We start from the raw sequence: 19,848 nt of genomic DNA on the forward strand, positions 1-19,848 counted from the left end.
CAAAACAGCAGGAGCTGGGGCACACAGGCACCCATCTGAAGGGCAAAGATGGACTTGGGTACTTTGATGCGCGTAGCTGAAAGTTTGTGTTGAAAACCAAGACCTTCACACTGTCACTTGTGAAGACAGAAACATTCCATTGACCTCAGAAGATGTGAGGAAATCTCATTAGTTTTATTAGGTTGTATAAAGATATGAGACTTATAGTTTGGACTCTGGAAAATGTGCAGAAACAGTAGTACTTTGACCCCAGTACATATGCCAGCATGGCGTGAAGCGTACATTAGGGGCTGATCCTCAACCTCTGCGTGTAATGGACTTTGGTGGGCGCAACACTTCTTTCACTGGTGTAATTTGACTTCAGGGAAGTCACTGCTCATTTACTCTGGGCATAACTGACGTGAAGCTCAGGCCTCCTGGTTTTAATCTGTTTGAAGAATATACCAAGTATACATTATAGGTATGTATATAGGTATATGTATGTATATGCACGTGGAAATATATGTACGCTATTTCTCTACATCATGGCTACATTCTTAGTTCTATAATTGGCCCTACTACACTGGTGTCCAAAGAGAGAATGCTGATTTAACTCAGCAGGGGATCTGGCCTCTGATATTCTAGTGTCTAAGGGAGGCCTTTTTGTAAATAACTTCATTTCAAGGAAGAAATACATCTCCTCTGTCCCCAGAGCATAAAAGGACAATTTCTTTTCTCCAGATTTCAGACCAACATCAAGTGCTCACCGTGAGTGAAATGTGAACGTTTCATTTCCAGATCAGGATCCTTACCTCTGGTCTCTCTCTAGTCAGAGTTAGTTTTTGCACACAAATAGTGTCCTTATTTTTTTCAAAAAAAGCTCAGAAAGCCTGGCAAGCTCCTCGTTCACCAAACGCAGAAAAAGGATCAGCTGGAGTCCTGTGCCTCAGTCACTTGAATTCAGGAGCATGTTACAGCCTGCACTGGGGAAGCAGCACAAATAACAGCAAACTGGGGAGCATCAGTAGCAGTCCCCAGGGTTTCCTACTAATCTCCTCCCTCCCACATGCATGCACACACAACACGCGAAGAGCTCCAGAGGGACTTCCACAGGGTGCAGAGAGATGAGCCTGAGCAAGGGGCGTTTGCATGGATAGACCTGTTGCTTCTCACTGCTGGGCAACATTTGACATCCATAGTGCTTAGCTTCTCTTCTACCACAAGGCAACAGGGGCAGCATTTATACCACTCAAGGTGAAGACTGTTCTCACCTTACGATCCCTTACTAATACAGAGGAGCTGGTGGCAGAAATGTCCCATTGGGAACAGCTGAATGCAGCCTGTGGTGGCACTGGTTCAGTCAGGATGCTCGTAGCTCACAGTCGTGTTAAAGCAACCTCTGGAAAGTGGAGTGGAGGAGTGTGGTGACGGCTCATGGGTGGGCCTCTTCAAGCAGGACCAGATCCTCCCTCCCCGCAGAGCCAGGGAAGCTTCACATGCCAGGGGAGAGTGTGTCCCCTCGCAGACTGTGACAGCCAGGGGGTGACCTACTGCCCCGCCATCACCTGAAGGACAAGGGGTCCTTTAGCAAGCCCTGTGGCCATGAGGCTTAGTGCAAGATGACCTGGGATTTACTCTCAGAGGAAACGGGGAAGCGCGTGAGCTAGTCAGCTGGGGGCTTATCAGGGGAGGTGGTGAAGTGAGCGTGAGAAAAGGGGAAAATAGGGGTGAAAAGGAGGGCCTGGTTTGCCCTGCTCCCAGACCTAGCCATGCAGGTACTCTTTGCCGAGGTGGGACGGAATGGCAAGTTTATCTCATCCTTTCAGCCTCTAACATCTGCCAGTGCAACGATGGACCTGGGGCTCCTGAAACAAAGAGAATTTGGTAGGATACAACGTAGCAGGAGCTGACATTGCATCTGAGTCTCCGTAACAAAGTAGCATCACTTTTTGGGATGGCACTGATAAATCCCATGTACTTCTGCTTCCAGGAAGACCCTTAAAAAGCATTTGCCTCTGGGGTTGCTCCAAGAGATGGTACGAGACAGTGGTCAGGGTCTGTCCCCTGGCAGCAACAGACCCAAAAACCCTTTCGTTCAGACAGAGGAGGAGCGGTGGGTTCTGCCAGGCCTGGAGAGGGGCTTCCCCACTCAGAAATGTGGCAGTGTGGGCTTAGCATTCAAAAATGAAAGCTGAGGCAATCGATAAAATGGGGTAGAAACCACCAGTTACCTTAGTTCTTAATAATTAACTGGAAGTCCTTTGATGAACTTAGTACCTGAGTGTGGAATTTGGAATCTGACCTTTACTACATCTAGATAAACAGTGTGGCCGACCCGGCAGTGCTCTCTGCAAGCGCCCCTCCACTCTCAGCAGCTCACTTCTTGGAGGCTCTCACACTTCATGCTGCAGTCAGGAGCTCGGGGGAGTCCAGCATGATTCTTCTTACTGTGCTGTTCCTTTGCATCATTTCCACCTACTCAGCCTCTGTTAAAGGTAGGTCTGTGCCAGACTCGGCTCAGCAAAGGCATAACCAGTGTGTGTATGCAGATCTGTTTTGCAGCAAAAACGATCATCTTTACTTGTTTGTCTTTGAGTAATGCAAAATACATTCAGTAATTACAAAGGCTTAAGTGCTTGTAGCATTCATGTTGGCAGAGGGGATGGAAGAGGCAATGTTTTCAGGTGCACAGGACCAGCGACATGAGCCAGGAGACTGGGGATCTTGACCTTGCTTAGTCAGGACACGCTGTGGGAGCACTGACTTGAAAGGGACTATGCTCAAAACTTAAACACACAGAAGTGCTCTGGTGGAGCACAGCCAGGAAGTGCTCAGGGCTCTCCAGGTTTCAGCTTCTGAGCAGTTGACTGAGCTACCACTGAAGTCAGTAACAAGCATCCCATTAATTTCATGGGGAGCTTGCTCTGCAATAAGTCATGAAAAGCTGGATGTCTGCACAAGCCCTGGGAGCAGGGCTTTACTGAGGTGTCTTGACAAAGGTCAAGGGTATGAAATTTGGAGAGTGCCCACTTCAGCAGTGCCAGCGTATGAAGCAAGGAAAGGTGTCTTTTCTAGTGGACCTTCATGTACAATTTGACATTAAATTTAGAGGAGCAGCAACCTTAAAACATGAGCTGACACCTAGTTTTTCGTTCAATAAGGATGTCCTCATCATAAGGAGGAGGAGCAGGTTGGGGCACACCATCCTAGGTTAAACTGTTAAAAAGGCTGTAGAGGTGCTCTTATGGGTGCCTTTTCCTCCTCCCTGCAGGGGATCCAGGACACTGTATCTATCTATGTAAGCACAGAGCAACAATCTTCCTCCCTACCTCCATACCCCCTTACGACAGGAGTTATAAAGCAGAGAAGTTTGCAGGCAGTTCTTCTACCCATGAGTGTATTTCACAAAACTGCTAAGTAACGTTTATGGCTAGAAACCAACATGCTGCTGTCAGCTTTTCCCATCTTCTCCTTAATTTCAATTAAGCAAAGATCCTTCTTGATGTGAAATAATATTTGCTTGTCACTTTACATCCCCGAGGTACGGAGCAGGTATTTTCTCATTAATTAGTCCTCCCTTCAGCTCTGGCAGGTCTCATCTCTCTCTTGTGCAGAGAGATTGAGAGCTAAATTACTGGCCCAAAAGCCGCTTAGTGCCTCAGTGACAGAGCTGGAATTAGGATAAGTGTTTTACCTTTCCACCAGGGCCATGCTTCTTTTTGGAAATATTGAAGGAATACTCTTTTCTTTTAAGTCATCTATATCAGCACACATGAAACTTTCCTACTGCAGTTTCACTTGAAAAATATTTTCAAAGTGGATGGGTCTTGCATTTTAAAGCTATCCGGTATCAGAAACAGCAGCAAATATAATTTATGAAGGTAGAGCCAGCAAGTAGTTAGAGACGCAAATGCTGTGCATGCCATATGTATTAATAAAAGGCACAGGACTTGACAGCTGTCTCTACTTATGCAGTGTAACCTTCTGTATTATACAGTATCATGATTTAATTATAGACTTGGCATGTTACCCTTAATGACAGACACTTAACATTACTAGTCAAACTATATGTTATGTACTCCACCTTGAAGGCAGGCACTTCTGACCCTAAGAGAGCATGGCCGATTGCAGTCTTTATGTCCATCTCTCCTCCCTTCTTGGTCAGTGGGACATTTGCCATCAGCTGAAATGGCAATGGCTATATGGGTGGCAGGGATCCCAGTGCTGTGCTGAATAGAAAGGAAAGAGCTTCTAAAGGCAGGAGGTTTTTTTAAGAAAAGTTTCTTGTCTCTCTTGGCTTCCCCATTTCCACTGCAGTAAGTGCTAACTCCTTGTGACTGCCTTGAATACTGCCTCATCCCTGCTGCTTCTCTTACCATGATCCACCGGTGGCTCACCCTTTTCCATGAGTGACACCAGTCTTGTAACTAAAGGCATCTTCTGCCCTGGCTCCTGCAGAGTTTTCCACATATGAAATGGTGAAAGCTTTCAGATCCTTATATTCTTCTAGCTCCCAGAAATACTTTTCAATTATTCATCTCTTCCATGACACTTGCAAGAAGCTGCTGCATCATTTGCTCATCTGTTTCCTTCAGGAGGGAACAGCTCTTTTGTATGTGGGGAGAAGCCCATGCCAAAAGGGAGGAAGAGGGAAGGAACTGTTGCAAAAAGGAAAAAAAGATCTATGGGTTGAGTGGTGTGAAAAGGAAGAGGATAGGTGAAAGGTAATTTTAACTGAAAAGAGAGAGGGAGCAAAACCACAAACATCCACCGTAACTAATAAGACATGTCTCTCATCACCCAGATCATTTTTCTTGGACATGTTTTCCCCCACCTTAATCTTTAGGTGGGATTGTGTCACCCTCTGTGTTTAGAAAGCACCTAGTGGGTGGCACTTGTAAAATCTCAGCTGATATTAAATCATTAGCGCTGCCATTTCTGCTGCAAATGAAGGACATTTCAAACCAGGAAGCGACCCGCTCCGCGGTACTGCAAGGAACCAGGGGTGTCCCTGAAAGGTGCAGCCATCTCTGGGCAGGCACTGAGCACCCTCCGCTCTCAAGGGCAACGTAGCTGCAAAGCTGATAGGAGTGTGGGGAATTAGGGAAGTGGCTAGGAAATTCACAGTAAACCTGAAGGAATGCCTCTTGGTGACTTTTTTTTTTGAAGCAGACACACAAGACATGCAAAACTGGAAGATCCCCGTCGTGCCAACATTAATGCTTCAGCCTCCCTGCAAAAAAATCAATAGTCACAGCTTTGAGCTCTCACATGCAAACAGGCTGCTTTCCCCTGGGTTACCAAACTTGCTGTGCCACATCTCCAGCTGGCGTAAAACATAAGTCAGTTTAGTTCTGTGTAGCTTTGCCAATTTACGCAACTTGCAGACGAGACTTGGTGGGGTCACTGTTTTTTCCTCAGGAAAAGGTTCTTTGAAGCTTACCTTGATCTACTGCTGTGACATCTGCGTGAACAGGGGAAGGAAGTGAGCAAAACCTTAAAAAGGGGTTTTGGACTTTTTGAGAACTGCAGAATATACCCGTATATATCCAACAGCCATGTTGGAAATACACTGTCCACCTATCTAATTGGATTTAAAATTTGAAATTTATTTAGCAGAGGGATAAATAAATAACTCAGGGACATGACATAAATTGTGGTAGCCTGTTGATTCTCTGCAAGGGACTTTGGACACACTGATGACATTACAGCATGCTTAAGAATTTTTCTGAGATGTTTTGATAGATTTTTCTTCCTTTCCCCACCCCTCCCCAACTTGTCATAAGACTGAGATGCATTTCCCTGAGGACAGCACTTTGCTTTTCTTAGATTAACTCTGTTGTGAAGTATTTGTTTCTGTTTTGCACCTCTTGAACTCGATGAAGAAATTCCCAATGGATTCAGTGGTGCAGCATTCGGGTCCGAGAGGCTAGTGCTGTGCTGCTTACAGATAGCACCTAAGGTCACTGTATGTGTATTTACTTTGCGGATGTAACAGCACTTTGTGTACAGCCAGCTTCTCCTCCCTTCTCCTCCCTTCCCTTCTCCTCCCTTCTCCTTCCCTTCCCTTCCCTTCCCTTCCCTTCCCTCTACAAACTGACTTAATCAGTTTTTCTTGTGTGGAAGAGACCTTTGTAGCCATTTGCACCAGAGGAGGGATGCCCTTGGAAGCAGTGAAAAGGGATGTTATGTATACCCTTCATGACAAAACATTTAAAGGGTATTGAAGAAGAAATTAATTTTCCTTAGCCACAGATTTTAGGAGCGCGGTCTTAATTCCTATGCCTAAGGCTGGGTAGAGAGTTGTGACTCTGGTGCCGCACATTCATCACATGGCTGGCTGTGAGAGAAGAGAAAGAGAAGATAGGAAAGGGTGTGGTAGTAAGTAGTTTTATAAAGGAAATATAAAAGCCATTTGTATACTACAGATTTTATTTACACTAACAAGAGTGCAGCTGAATCCCTAGGGAACAGTCTGAGTTGCTAATGCAGATGGAAATGGCACCATGAATTGGGTATGCAAATTCCATTTATGCTCGAATTTGCCTTTATATCCCTTAATATATATCAATTAACAGCCAAAGCACAGCTGCAGAGGCAATTATTTGGCTTAAAGAACAAGGGCTTAATTATTTAATCTAAAAAATATTTTCACAATGTCTTCACTACATTCGTGTCACCCCTGGGCAAGGCTCTTGATGGAAAGATTCCCAATAAACATGCAAGAGATGCAGAAATCAATTTCTGTTGGCTCCAACAAATTATGTCAGTGCATTTCAAATTGCTAAGCAAACAAACTGCATGATTAATTACAGTATTTTGAATTGCAAATCATTTTGGATTAATTTCTAATGCTAATATATCCAAAGTAAAGAATTTTACTTTCTTTAATTTAAGTGTAAGCTAGAACAAAGGATTTTGTGGACATTCTTACCTTAAGTATATGAGATTAGTCTCAACTTAATCACAAAAAAACCCCAGCTGCTCTAGTGGGACAGCCTCTGTTATCAAGGGTAGCGATCAGTCCCAGAAATCTTTCATTGGCAATTAAATTTTTTATTTTTCTAAAGGTGTTTTTTAGAGAAAATGGCAGATTATGTTAGTTGGTCAGTTCTAAAATGCTGTTTGTTTTTGCTTTCCAAACAGGGCACACTACTGGACCAAGCTTAAATAATGACAAGCTATATCAATTTGCTTACTCAGCCGAAGTGTATGTTGATCGGGTGAAAGCATCACTGCAGAAAAGTGCAGGCTACCGGATTTCTTCTGGTGTGGATGTCAACCTCTTATGGAGAAATCCTGACAATGATGATGACCAGTTGATCAAAGTTATGGTAATTAATGCCATCAGACAACTTAAAACATGACCAATCTTTTATGCATTTATCTAACTGCTAATTTAACCCTGAAGAATTTGTTTTCAGAAGATGAGCTAAATCATTTATTCCTCTCTAAGCTCATCAATTAAAACCAGCTTTTTTGATATGCTGATTCCTATAGATAACATCACCAGCCAGAACTTTAGAATATCTCCTATATTTTGAAATTGCTTCATACAGCTTCTCTAGCTTCAAACAAATGGTGTGCAAGCTCCTATGTGAGGTTGCTTGAAGCCCTTGGTTGTAGCTGCAAATCATGACATTTGCTAAATACAAACTGTTTTTGGTACTTAGCTTTATGGTGAGTTTTTCTGCCACTTATTTCCCCAGCGGTGAGTGCTGGTTTCTTTTGAAAACATAGACATAGTAATCATGGAAGATTAATGATCAGAACAAGAAATGAAGAAATAAAAAAAATGTATTAGGTAATTTAGTCTATCCAGCCTACCCCAGGCCAATGCTAGACTGCTCTCTACATGAATTTTCTTCTTACAATGCTTTTACTTTGCTAGATAAGAGATGTTCAAGTTGAAAATGTGAATGAACGTCCAGCTGCTAAAAACATCTTCAAAGGAAAAAGCACAGAGAAGATCATCGGGAAAGAATACCTGGCAGCTTTACAGAGGCCAATAGTTCTTGAGCTAGTCCGTGGAAAAGTAAGACTCTATGTTTTAAAATTGAATCCCTGAGGAAATCTGAGACAAATCTTTTCTTACAGGCTTGGAGAATTTACCAATTCACTATCCTCTCAGTGTTCATAATATGCCATCATCTCCTATCTTTCTGTACAAAATACAATAGTTTAGGACAGACTGTAATTTACCTGTACAAGAGGCCGCTCCAGCCTGTCCCACCACAGGAGCCCCCATGTCCAATTGTAGCTCTCAGACTCCCAGTCTTGCTCAGAAAGGGAATCAAGTAAACCCATTTTGCCTTCTTTTTTCCCGAGGAGCTGCTCACTTGCCCTCTTGCACTCAGTCTACTGCTCTGGCCAGGGAGTGGCAAAGCTTGAGCCATGCCTGCTCCTGCCTCCTCCCCACGCTTCTTCACCCTATTCTTCACCAGCTTGTGGCCGGGAGCATTAGGCCAAGAGCCTCGCTCTCCCCTCCACAGCCCAAGCAAGTGAGCAGGTGAGACGTGGGCAGAGGGGCAGTGAGAAAGGAGGAAGGTAGAAGGTCACACTCCCTTTTCTCTTCTGCAGAGCGGAGTGAGGGCTGTGACACTCTATCCTGGCAGGTTCTTTACCTCCTGCTGTAAATAGGCACTGAGCACATACCCTGGCCGCCAGCTCAGCCGACTGAATTGCAGCTGCTATCAGGCCTGCTCAGTAACTTTCAGACTCAGCCTTGTCATCAGTTTTACACAACATAAAAAGAAACAGGACAGCACTGTCTCCCAGCTGTACACATCCCTAAGTGAGGACAGAGGTATCAGAAGAACTCAGTCAAAATACATCTGCTCCTAACACATTAACCATTTCGCCCACTAAGTCTGAGATGTAGTATTAAAAACTTGGGCTTTTTCTCAGGTAATAGGGTCCGTACAGTCCTTTTACGATTTCTCTGTGGTGTGATACTTTCATCCCTGGCACAGTGATTTCACTTTCCAGGGTTGCCCTGAGATAACACGCTGATTGTACTTATAATTCCTGAAAAAAAAATGCACTTTTAAAGCACCTTGAATGCAAAGTGGAGGTGCAAAGTCTTGTTACCAGAGGAGAGGCTTAAGCACAACAGTTGACCCAGGAAGTGCAAAGGTTGTGATGTGTTTGACACGTCATTTAAGTCATTCTAACTATGATTTACTTATGATTCATTCTGAGTTTTTGCAATCTGTGATTAAAATGCAGCAGATATTATGCCCCCTGTGGGGAGGGATTATTTGAGGATTATGCAGAAAAATGAGTCAGTTTTGAAATTATGTAACATTTCACATTTCCCTTCTAAATTCTTTCTAATTAACAGGAAAGATGCACACTGCACTGAGACTGTACAATGGTACAGCTGAAGCCTGAAACATGTTTGTACTGTTATCAGCAGACCCTACAGCCCCTGGAGTTTGCTTAAATAAGGGCAATAGGCCAAAGTCAGCTTCCAGATCAGAAAAAAAGTAAAGGGAGTTTTTTTAGAGAGGATTCTCACTGTTCCTTTGTCATTTAACCAGATTTGTTATATACTTGTCTTTTATTCCTACAGGTCAAAAACTTCTACTCGTATGAAAATGAACCTGGTTTTACTCAAAATATTAAGAGAGGTCTGGCTAGCCTTTTCCAACTACAGCTGCACTCTGGCGCTGCCCGTGAGGTACGATGCTATATCGAGCAAGATAATGATCATCAGAGAAAGAGGCAGAGCGCAGTCTGCTCTGGAAGGCAGACCTGTGGCTCCCACTGACTTCAGAAGGAATGAACTGTGACACAAATCAGCCCTTTGATCGCATTTAAGGTTGGGGATGTAAAGATAGTCTTCAGAATATTTGGTGACACAAGTCAAGTTGCTGCAATTAACACAAAGAATTGGTGAAATCCATTTGATTTAAAATGCTCTTACCAATTTAGCAGAATCTGGTAATATATGAACTTAAACCAGGTCACTATAAAAGAGATTATACTGATGTCTAAATTTGGTTGATTCCTAACCTAAGTTCAACGGATTAGGCCATTTTAAATCAGAGTATCCACACAAAGTTAGAAATGGTTTAGCCTCATCCATTTAACTTGCGTTACATTTATATCTGTCCACATGAGCAAAGCTGGAATTTAACTCAAATTTTGTAAGTATAGTGACAACTGCCAGGTGTTTCCTAACTTTTTTTGTTTAAACAAACATTTTTACTTTCCTTCATAGCTCTTTAATGAAAAGTACGCCTGCCTGTTCAAAGCAGATAGTTAGAAACACTGATACCTTCAAAACTGGTAAATAAACCCAAACAGTGCAGCATTCTGTGTAAAAGATTCCAACAGTGAAGAAAATGTCTCATCTCTGAAAAGTGTCCCAGGATCACAAAGATAAATTCAAGCAATTGTCCTAATCTAACTCTTTTTTTCAAGGTGGACATATCTGGTAACTGCAATACTACTTACCATGTGCGGCAAGATCAAGTGACTAAAATAAAAGCCCTGGACTCCTGTGAAATAGAAAACCAAGGATTTACCAGCCACAACCAGGTATGATTTCTTTAGCAAAATAAAATCTGTTCTGCCTGTTTAAAAATACAATCTTAATGGCTGTTACTCATTTTCTCATAAGTCCTTTCTTGCATTACAGAAAGCAAATTCTACGTGTAGATTTTGTAGTATTACTAGTAGAAATTCCATATGTATTATCCATGGGGAGACCAGGGAATGGATTCTCCTCTTGTGCAAACCACCTTGGCTCAGCTGACATTAAGTGCAACACACAAATTCTCATAATTTTTGAATCTCATCCAGAATATATTTTAGTTTCTATGCAGACTTACAACACACTTATCCTGGCTGTACTGAATTTTTAATCAATGTGAGGCTTTTTTTTCTTTGTAGTAAAACACTATATACAGTCACAGTCAGAGTGACATCAGTAACCTTTTTTCCAGCTGCTAAATCTCAGCATTTAGTCACACAATAAATGCCGGGCAAGATGCTGACTCCTGAATGGACCCTTGTCAAGCTTGCCTGAAAGGTCAAAGGCGCCTTGTCAAGCTTGCTTGAAAAGTCAAATGCTTCCCTAATGCACAGGTGTAAGGTAGGAGATATGCTGTAGAGGTAACTGAAGCCCTTAGTGGTCCCTCACTACTAGTAAATGCCTTTCTAAGTGGTTACTACTGAGCACAGGCTGGAGACATGCTGAAGGCACTGGGATTCTTCCCATCAAAAACTGACCTTTCTCGGGTCAGAGAAGTACAAAGGTAGCACACACTCTCTTAATAAACTAGCTTAATGCTATGACTGAGTTCCTGGTTTTCACACTTGCCACAAAGGCTTTGTCTTCTTCACAAATGGATCAAGTGGTGTGGCTGGCTTTGCTTCCCAGGTGTGACCACCACAATCTTATTTACAGAACATTGCCCAGGAAAGGCTTCTCATCTTATTTGAAAGGCAATCTTAACTAAATGTAGTACCGGGCATTTTCTCAGCTACAGTCTGCTCATAACTTCGTCCCATCATCTCCCCTCTTTTGTTTCTGGTATCTATTGAATTTGAAACATATGGTGCAGAAATGAGTGACTTCTTGTTGCAGAAGGAATTCTTCAGAACCTGGAAGATCCTGGTTTGTAAGCTTAGCTTGAGATGTTGTCAACCCACGTGCACCTTCCAGATTTGGCTGTATTTTGTTGTGAGTTTTGCTCCAGTGTGGAACTGTGAACTCTTTTCCTATTCTGTTACTCATTGATTTTTCTGGTTTATTTTTTAATTATTTTCAGATTTTAGGTGTGACTACAAAAGCCACATCTGCTACAATTTATGTGCTGGAAGACAGTTTCATTAAATCCGTTAAGGCAGAAGAAAATTATGTTTTTCTTCTGAATTCCCGACGAAAAACAGGTGCCAAAATAGTTTCAAAGTAAGTGGGGCAATTTGACTGTCGTTGATAGTAGCAGGACTAGTGGTTCAAGTCAGGTTACACGTGTATGTCTCATAGCATCAAGATCTAAGGCTCTAAACTCTCCAGGTAAGGACTTAGGTCTCTTTTGTATCTGTACCGTATCTAGTCCAACTTTGATTAAGGGCTCTACCATACTGCAAATGATAATGACATTTGTAAGAAATTGAATGGAAACAGCTGAAATTGGCCAAAACGTTTTAAGCAATGCCTTACTTCTGTAGGTGTTCTGTTTCTGTGTCCTCTCATTTCTTAAGAAATATTTCAAATGGATCTCCATTTCTGAAAGTTCAGAAGTGTAGAAAACAAAATCTGCATAGAAAGGAAACAACAGTGAAACCTAGATCTGTGTTAGACTCCAGACTCTAAAACACTGAAAGTTTAGAGATATACAGGTTAAATGATTCAGGCATCTCCTTAGTATTATGATATTAAAAAAAAAAAAAGTACATTCAAAATCTCATTTTCCAGATCTTCTTATGAAAAAATATATGAAACATTTCATAATGCATATGGTTACTGAAGGCTGTTTACCAAGTGCTATAAATCCATACTTCAGAAAGTCTGTTATGTAGGTATTTTATACCACATACCTCTAGCAGCAATTCTGCTGGTAGCAGATACTTCTGTTACCTTAAAAAAGGCCATAGAATTGCCATGTTCTGAACATTTTAAAATGAAACTTCAATAAGTCTGTGTTCAGTATTTTGGTCTGTGGAGGGTTTTCTGTTTCCTTTTGCTGTGATTTCTGCATTTCTGCTCTAATGGTTGAGTTCTAAGAGTGTCTTCAATGTATGGATACACAGGCAGAGACTGGAACTGAAGTCAGTACAAGCTGGCCCTGGACTGATCGCTGGGAAGCAAGTCGCTAGTGTTATCAAGACCTTGGACTCCAGTTACGTTGCCGTGACACTAGTAGCAGAGCCAGCCAAAGCTGAATGCAGAAAGTGCCCTTCAGTAAGTAAACACAGGCTCGTCGGACGTCAGGGCGGTTAGCTGAGCAGAACAAGTGTGAAAGAAGTTTCTGTCCAAGCAACCTACTAGGAGAGGGCTACCATAGCAATATAAAATATGCCCTGGAGTGGGGAGCATTGTAGTGATGCAAAGGCACTCCACTGCACAAGGGTGTTTTAAGATTTACCTCTAAAAGTACCAACCTTTTTGCCGTCTTTCAAAGATTGAGTGCAGTATTTCTCAAGACCACTAGAAAATACAACACCCTTTTGTTTTGTTGCATCTTTGCCAACCTTGAGTTGGCAGGAACTTATTTCTTCTGGGTAATGGAGTGCAAAATGACTTTTAAGATGGTTAGCCAGTGTTTATAAACAATTCTGTCATGGAGGAGCTGAACCGCTCCTAGAAATTAAAGGTAGTTAGCCATTCCTTAGGCAGGCTAAACATTTGTTAGTAATCTGTGTAGCCTCTTCTTACTCCCTGACTGTGAAGGAAGTCCTTTATTTAAAAGATTTACGGGTGTTTTGTAAGTGTAAAATGGGGCTTTAGTATTCTTGCAAGTCCAATACTGCTCTCTTTTTTCCCCTGGAAAAAAAATTACCTTGTTTTTTTATATTTAAGACATCTAGAGACTACTAAGGGCTTGGTACTGTAAATGCATCATCTTTTGTTTTACTGATGCTATTCATCATAAACTAATATAAATTGCTACAGTGATTGTTAGCAGACAATTTTAATGCTATAACCATTGTGGACTGAATTTAGCAGTGAATGGGAACATTAACTTAAATATTATTATTCTCTGCCAGTTTTTGATAAGCAAGATAAGACTTCTATTCAGCGCATATAATATTGATCTTCCAGATATACGCCTTATGAGCACAAATACCTTACTATATTTGAATTTGTGCTAGTTATTTGGAAGTAGCATTGCACTGTAATAAATTATCTTGCCTAAAGCTTGTTGAGCTGCAGAGAAGATAAAAAAACATGTTGAGGGAAATGAAATAGAAATGATGCTGCATGTGTGCTGGAGCAGTTCTGAGCAGGGAACATCAAGGGATCTTAAACAGGGCAGGGACAGGTGCTTTTTCCCTGACTCTGACCATCGGGGTTTGCACTGACCAATTTGTCACTTGGAACCAAGTTTGTCATAATAGTTATAGAGATAATTTCCAGACCAAGATAACAAACATAGGGTATAATTCCAGAGCACTGCCTGGGGACTGAGCTATGTCATTATAAACCTAATGGCACGATAAGAATGAAGTCCTGCTTTCTCACTGTATTTTACAGTAACTGCTATGAAAAGATGGGGTCTATAAACAGAACACTGTATCCAAAGCAGCAACATAACATTTGGTACTTATATATCATAGTATACATTAATGCCATGCTGACATGGTATGCCCTACAGTTTTACATTTTCAAAACCCTTTTAAAATCAGAACAGGTCTTATCTCTATCTTTATGAATTTGGTAAAAAAACCATTACTATCCCCACTTCACAGATGCAGCATTAGCTTCTGTGAGGTTATGGCCACCACTTACTTACATTTAAATCTAGGCCTAGATTTCTGTGTTTAGATGTCATAAACCATGCTCTTTTTAGAAGAGCTCATGATTCTTACATTTTTTGATGCTCATGTTTCCTACAGAAATGGATGCTTGCCCCTTCCGAAATTGAGGTGGTTTTGTTCTGTCTCATGCAACCAACCTTTGTAGGTTGGTAAGGCAGCTGTCAGGCACTGGCATTCAAAACCAAGTCCTGCTCAGTTTTAGGACCTCTTGGTTTGTCTTCGGTTTTCCTAGAGCACCTGCAAGATCTCTGGTCCGATTTCTATCGGAGAGACAGAGGTTCGTGTCCAAGGTTGGCTGAGTTGCCATGTTGAAGTGCATGCATCTATGCCTGAATCCTTGGGGTATTCAAGCTGCCTGGCATTCACATCAGGAGAATGAGGCCCCTCACAAATGTCAACTGTAAATGCTGGTTTTTAAAGTCATGGTCACTGCAGGAGATGGCAGCTGCTCCTTGTAGCAGTTGAAAGGCTAGAGCACCCCCCACAAAGAGGAAGACTTGATCTCAACTCTCTTTTGCTTGAGATGGCTCCAGCTCACATCTCCCACCTTGCTCATCTCTGGGGGATGGGCTGAGCTGACAGCAGCCCACACAGCTGGGCTCTGCACAGAAGAAAATACAGGTTAGGGATTTTTTTGCCAGGCTATGGTGCAACTTCAACAGGGGGAATAGAAAGTGCCCCATATGTTTATCTAGTTTCAGCTTATAATAGCCACACTGACCTTGGCGCTAAGCACTAATCACCAGTTGAGGTTAACAGACCCATCTGTGCCTCAGAACATGAGCTCCTCCCAGCTGGTCATTAATCCTCAGGAAATATCCTATGTCTCAATCATTGTTGCCTAATTATTGTTTGTTACAGTTGATGGAAGTTGCACTCTGTACTTCTGAATGATATTTCTATTTGCCGGCAGGTTCAAGTGTTATTGCCTAATACAAAACCCATGAAGAGGGGAAGTATTTTAGTAAAGGTCAAATGGGCGATAGTGTTATTTCGCACTTGGGAAAACTGCAGTAAACACTGCTGCAAAAAACAGCTGAGTTTTCACCAATACTTTGAGATAATAATAATCTAACCTGATAATTTGAGATAACAGAGGCAAAGGCAAGTGAGAGAGGAAAGGTCAAAATACCTGCACCAGTTTCTTATGGGAGTGTATCTGAAAGGACAGATATAGGTGCTTTGGTAACATGTTGGATCGTTCAAGTAAAAAATATGGAGTGTGGATGAAATACAGCAACAACATACGAAGGGGCTGATACCTGTTCTAACACCATCTTAACTATCATTTTATACAATAAGCATAAATCCCTCCCCATCTTATGCAGGTTTATGAATAAGAAACGGGAATTACCTATGGGACATTTGCTCCCGTTCTACACTAACCACTTACAAAATTACCATCTTCTAAGAAAATACGATTGCTTTGTGAATTAGCTATTATGCATCTCCCACTTTAAAAAAAAATGACTTAGGAAAAAATGGAAACAGAAGGTAAGCATTGTATTCACCAGAAAGCACAGTAAATTTGCAAGAGAAGAGAATTCACCTTATTCCAGCTACAGTGTAAATAATTGTGTTTTGTTCCAAAATATATTGCACCTAAGGCAATGTACATTATCAGGAAAATACTAAGGTGTTGGATGAGAGAGAGCTATAGAAAGGTTTCAAAGATACTTGTGCTGGGATATAATAAATTAAATAATACTTAGCTAAAAGATCAGCAATCTATAAGATTTCAGCTAATTTGAGCAATTGCTGGCCCACATATCTGCATTTAGTAAGTCTGATTTTGAGAACTGAAGCCACAGCTGAGAGACTTGACATAATGTGAATTATTTTGCAGCTTTCTGAACATTGGCAGAGCATCAGAGAATATATGTATCCTGAAAAACTCTCCAACGCTGAAGCAGCAAGAAGCTTTTTGTCCTTCATTCAGAACATCAGAAAAGCTACAAAAGAAGAGATACTGCAGATTATTAGAAGTGAAAATAAAGAACTTCTGTAAGTCATCATGAAGAAGCTTTCAAAAGGTTTAAGTTATTTAAAACTGCAGAAGAGCAAATTGCACGCAAACATATTCAGTTCTACTGGTGAAGTCCTAGCAATGCAAAACCAGAATCCAGTACTGTCTACAGGAAACATATTTTTTTTAAAAAACCTGTGTTTGTTCTTGTAGTATAATATATTTGCAGCACTTGCCCATTTGCCTTCAAATGGAAATACAGCAAAGAAGGGGATGGGTTATCTCTGGATGTTGTTCTACTATTACAGTTTGGGTATGAACAGCACGAACACCTAGACTTGGGAGACAGAAAGCATTTCTGAGTCCCACCATACAGTCAGGATCTTTCTAGTAAATTATAGCAGTTGTTAACAATAGAGATAAACCTGAGAGTAGAAGCCTGTTCTGTAGTTGCCATTGTGTATGTAGAAATAAGACACTTCTTCTCATTTACAACCTTGTCCTGTAAACTTTAAGACACTCTGGATAGTTCTGGCTTTTAATACCTTTTTATTCCTGTATTTGCAAAAATTAAAATATTATTATCCATGGTTATGAATAATTTCTGGAGTTCATGTACCATTTTGTGGCAGAAGAATTCAGGGACAGTTTTTTCCAACAAGAGTAAAAAAATCTGGTTCTTACCTAAAATGAAGAGATCTTTCAGCACATTAGCTTCTTTCTTTCTATATGCAGTGAAGCCTTTTCAGTATTTAGAATGATATGTTCATTTCCACTTCTTTGTAGTCCGCAGGTAGTGGATGCTGTAGCCTCTGCTCAGACCCCAGAATCACTGGAAGCCATACTGGAGTTTCTTAACTTTAAGGATGCAAGCACTTCTACCCTGCAGGAGCGATTCCTGTATGCCTGTGGATTTGCTTCTCACCCCAGTGAAATGCTCCTGCAATCTTTAACTGTAAGTCAAAGGACAAAAAAATCCAATGGAGTTAATATTCTTGAGCCTTATCCCTGTCAAAGGGGAAGGGAACAAGAAACGACTGTTGCTGTTTCCAGTTTTCTTTTCTTTATCCCTTCCAGGGTTCCCTTTAAATGTGCCAGTAGCATATAGCCTGGCAACAACAAAAATTAATAGGTCCAGACCAAAAGTCTACTTGCTTTGTAAAATGTTACCAGTATCTACTTCTTGGAAAACAAACATAATTCTGAATGTTAGCAAAACAATTTGAGGGTTGTTTGATTGTTGCCTTATCAAAGTCCTGTAACCATTTAATACTTTTTTTTTTTTTAAACATAGCTTCAAAATGAATCTACCATTTGAGACACTGAATGTAGCTCAAGGGGAAAATGGCAGTCAGTTTTTATATGTAGTTATAGAGCAGTGCTCTGCTTAGCCTAAGCCCAGGACATTGTGGTCATAACTGCCTAATATTCACAGGAAATGAGGGAGGGTATTCAGCCTGCTACAGACTGTGCTTCAGCATATTTAGACAAAGAGACTAACAGCATTGCTTTTGCATAACAGGATACGTTCAAGGGTGATGTCGCAAATGAAGAAATCAGAGAAACTGTTGTCATTGTCATGGGAGCGCTCATCAGAAAGCTGTGCGAGAGAGAAGGCTGCAAGCTTCCAGTGAGTATCTGCTGTTCAGTGCTGGCCAAATTCTGGTCTGCAACACATGCGAATGATCCCTGCTGAAGTTACTGGGAAAGCATGAGAGACACAGGCAGCATATTCCCCCTGTTTTAAAATAAGCCCATAACTCCTATATTTGATAGAGGGATGATTTATTGTTTTTTTTAATAATGACATCTACTTTGTCAGCTATGGGCTTTAATCTGGTCTCTTCCCGTTTCTGTAGATTTCTCCCAGCTTGCCCTTGTTTGACAGAACTTTTTCTCACTGCCTAGTCTGTCAGCAGAAGCAGTACTTTTGCTTACTTGTCCAAAAGGTTTGCATGTTGTCCTGGTTTCAGCTGGGATATAGTTAATATTTTTTTTCTAGTTGTTGCTGTATTTCAGGTTTGCTATGAAAGGATGTCAATAATGCGTATTGGTTTAGTTGTTGCCAGGTGATGTTTGTATTTTTCAAGGACTTTTTTCAGCTTCCCATAGAAACTGATAAGGAGCATAGACAGAACGATGGAATTGCCAATGGAATATTCCATACTACAAACATGTTCAGTATATAAATGGGGATAGCTGGGGGGGGTGGGTACTTGCCATCACTGCTCAGGACGGTGCCAATTCAGCAATTTACCAGGTGGTGAGAGTGACTTGTGTCTTGTATATTCTTTTGCCACTATTATTATTATTATTGTTATTATGATTGTTATTTTTCCTTTTCTGTTATTGTTCTATTAAACCGTCTTTATCTCAGTCCATGAGTTTTTTCCCTTTCCCCTCCTTTTCTCCCTCTTCTCCCTGCCCTTCTAGGGGAAGGGGGAGAACTGCATGCACGGCTGCATGGTCCTAACTGCCAGCTGGAGTTAAACCACAACATATCTCCTCAGAGAACCGCTGATGAATTCAAGATTTATTTAATACTTGCAGTCACATTAGGTTATTTCAGGTCTGTGAAGAGAATTAATCGGTTCAAGTACTCAACTCTGCCCCAAAAACCCAGGAGGAAAGCTATCACCTTGACCATGGACTGGGTAGATGCTGGTGATAGAGGATGAAGCTGATCAGACAAGGCATTGCAGCCTGCTGGGTCTGTGCTGTTCGGGATTGCAGCATGCCGCTGAAAAGACACAGAGCACCTGAATGGCTGTTAGGAATCCCTTTTTCCTTCCTCTGCTGATTGCCAAGCACTCTTATAGCACTATGTTATGGAGCACTAAAGAACACTTCCCTTGTCTTTTTTTGTGGGGACATGTTGGTCCCACGAGTAAGACCTGTGAAGTCCTTGAATCAGGGCAGGAGCAGCTAGCAAATGATAAATCTATGGACCAGGTGTCACTGTGACTATAGCTACTTTGGCTATGCTTGAAGGAAGCCATTGACTTACAGTTTACAAATCACACCTTTGCTAACCCTGTGCGACGATGCTTTCAAACAAAAACACGCTAGAACCCAGCCCTGTGCCTCCTACTTTTGCAAGGGAAAAAGGTAGGTTTATGATCACCACTTAAACATGCTGTTGATTTTCTTTAGGCTGTTGTGGAAGCCAAAAGACTGATTCTAAATAGACTGGAGAAGGCTAAGAAAGATGACAACGTGAGGATGTACTTGCTGGCACTGAAGAATGCACTCCTTCCCGAAGCAATTCCAGTGCTTCTGAAGTATGCTGAGTCAGGAGAAGGGCCCATCAGCAATCTTGCTGCCACTGCCTTACAGAGATACGATCCTTCTTTTCTCACCAAAGAGGTAAGAAAATATACTGCCCATAAAAGAAGTGCGAGAGACTGCAT

The 19,848-nt window shown here is 41.6% G+C and overlaps 1 protein-coding gene across 1 annotated transcript in view; it reads left to right on the forward strand.

The window, feature by feature from the left end:
- Nucleotides 1–2,288: 2,288 nt before the first annotated feature.
- Nucleotides 2,289–19,848, forward strand: part of MTTP (microsomal triglyceride transfer protein) — a 28,752-nt gene continuing 11,192 nt past the window's right edge. Inside the window, exons 1-11 of the mRNA XM_054202165.1 lie at nt 2,289–2,474; nt 7,126–7,313; nt 7,871–8,014; nt 9,554–9,661; nt 10,408–10,524; nt 11,760–11,899; nt 12,745–12,895; nt 16,319–16,476; nt 17,225–17,393; nt 17,961–18,068; nt 19,592–19,804. Of these exons, the coding sequence (XP_054058140.1) occupies nt 2,414–2,474; nt 7,126–7,313; nt 7,871–8,014; nt 9,554–9,661; nt 10,408–10,524; nt 11,760–11,899; nt 12,745–12,895; nt 16,319–16,476; nt 17,225–17,393; nt 17,961–18,068; nt 19,592–19,804 (1,557 nt within the window). The 5' untranslated portion in view covers nt 2,289–2,413. The remainder of the gene's footprint in view (nt 2,475–7,125; nt 7,314–7,870; nt 8,015–9,553; nt 9,662–10,407; nt 10,525–11,759; nt 11,900–12,744; nt 12,896–16,318; nt 16,477–17,224; nt 17,394–17,960; nt 18,069–19,591; nt 19,805–19,848) is intronic.

This window comes from Rissa tridactyla, chromosome 5 (assembly GCF_028500815.1).
Source record: "Rissa tridactyla isolate bRisTri1 chromosome 5, bRisTri1.patW.cur.20221130, whole genome shotgun sequence".
In the NCBI taxonomy this organism is placed as follows: domain Eukaryota; kingdom Metazoa; phylum Chordata; class Aves; order Charadriiformes; family Laridae; genus Rissa; species Rissa tridactyla.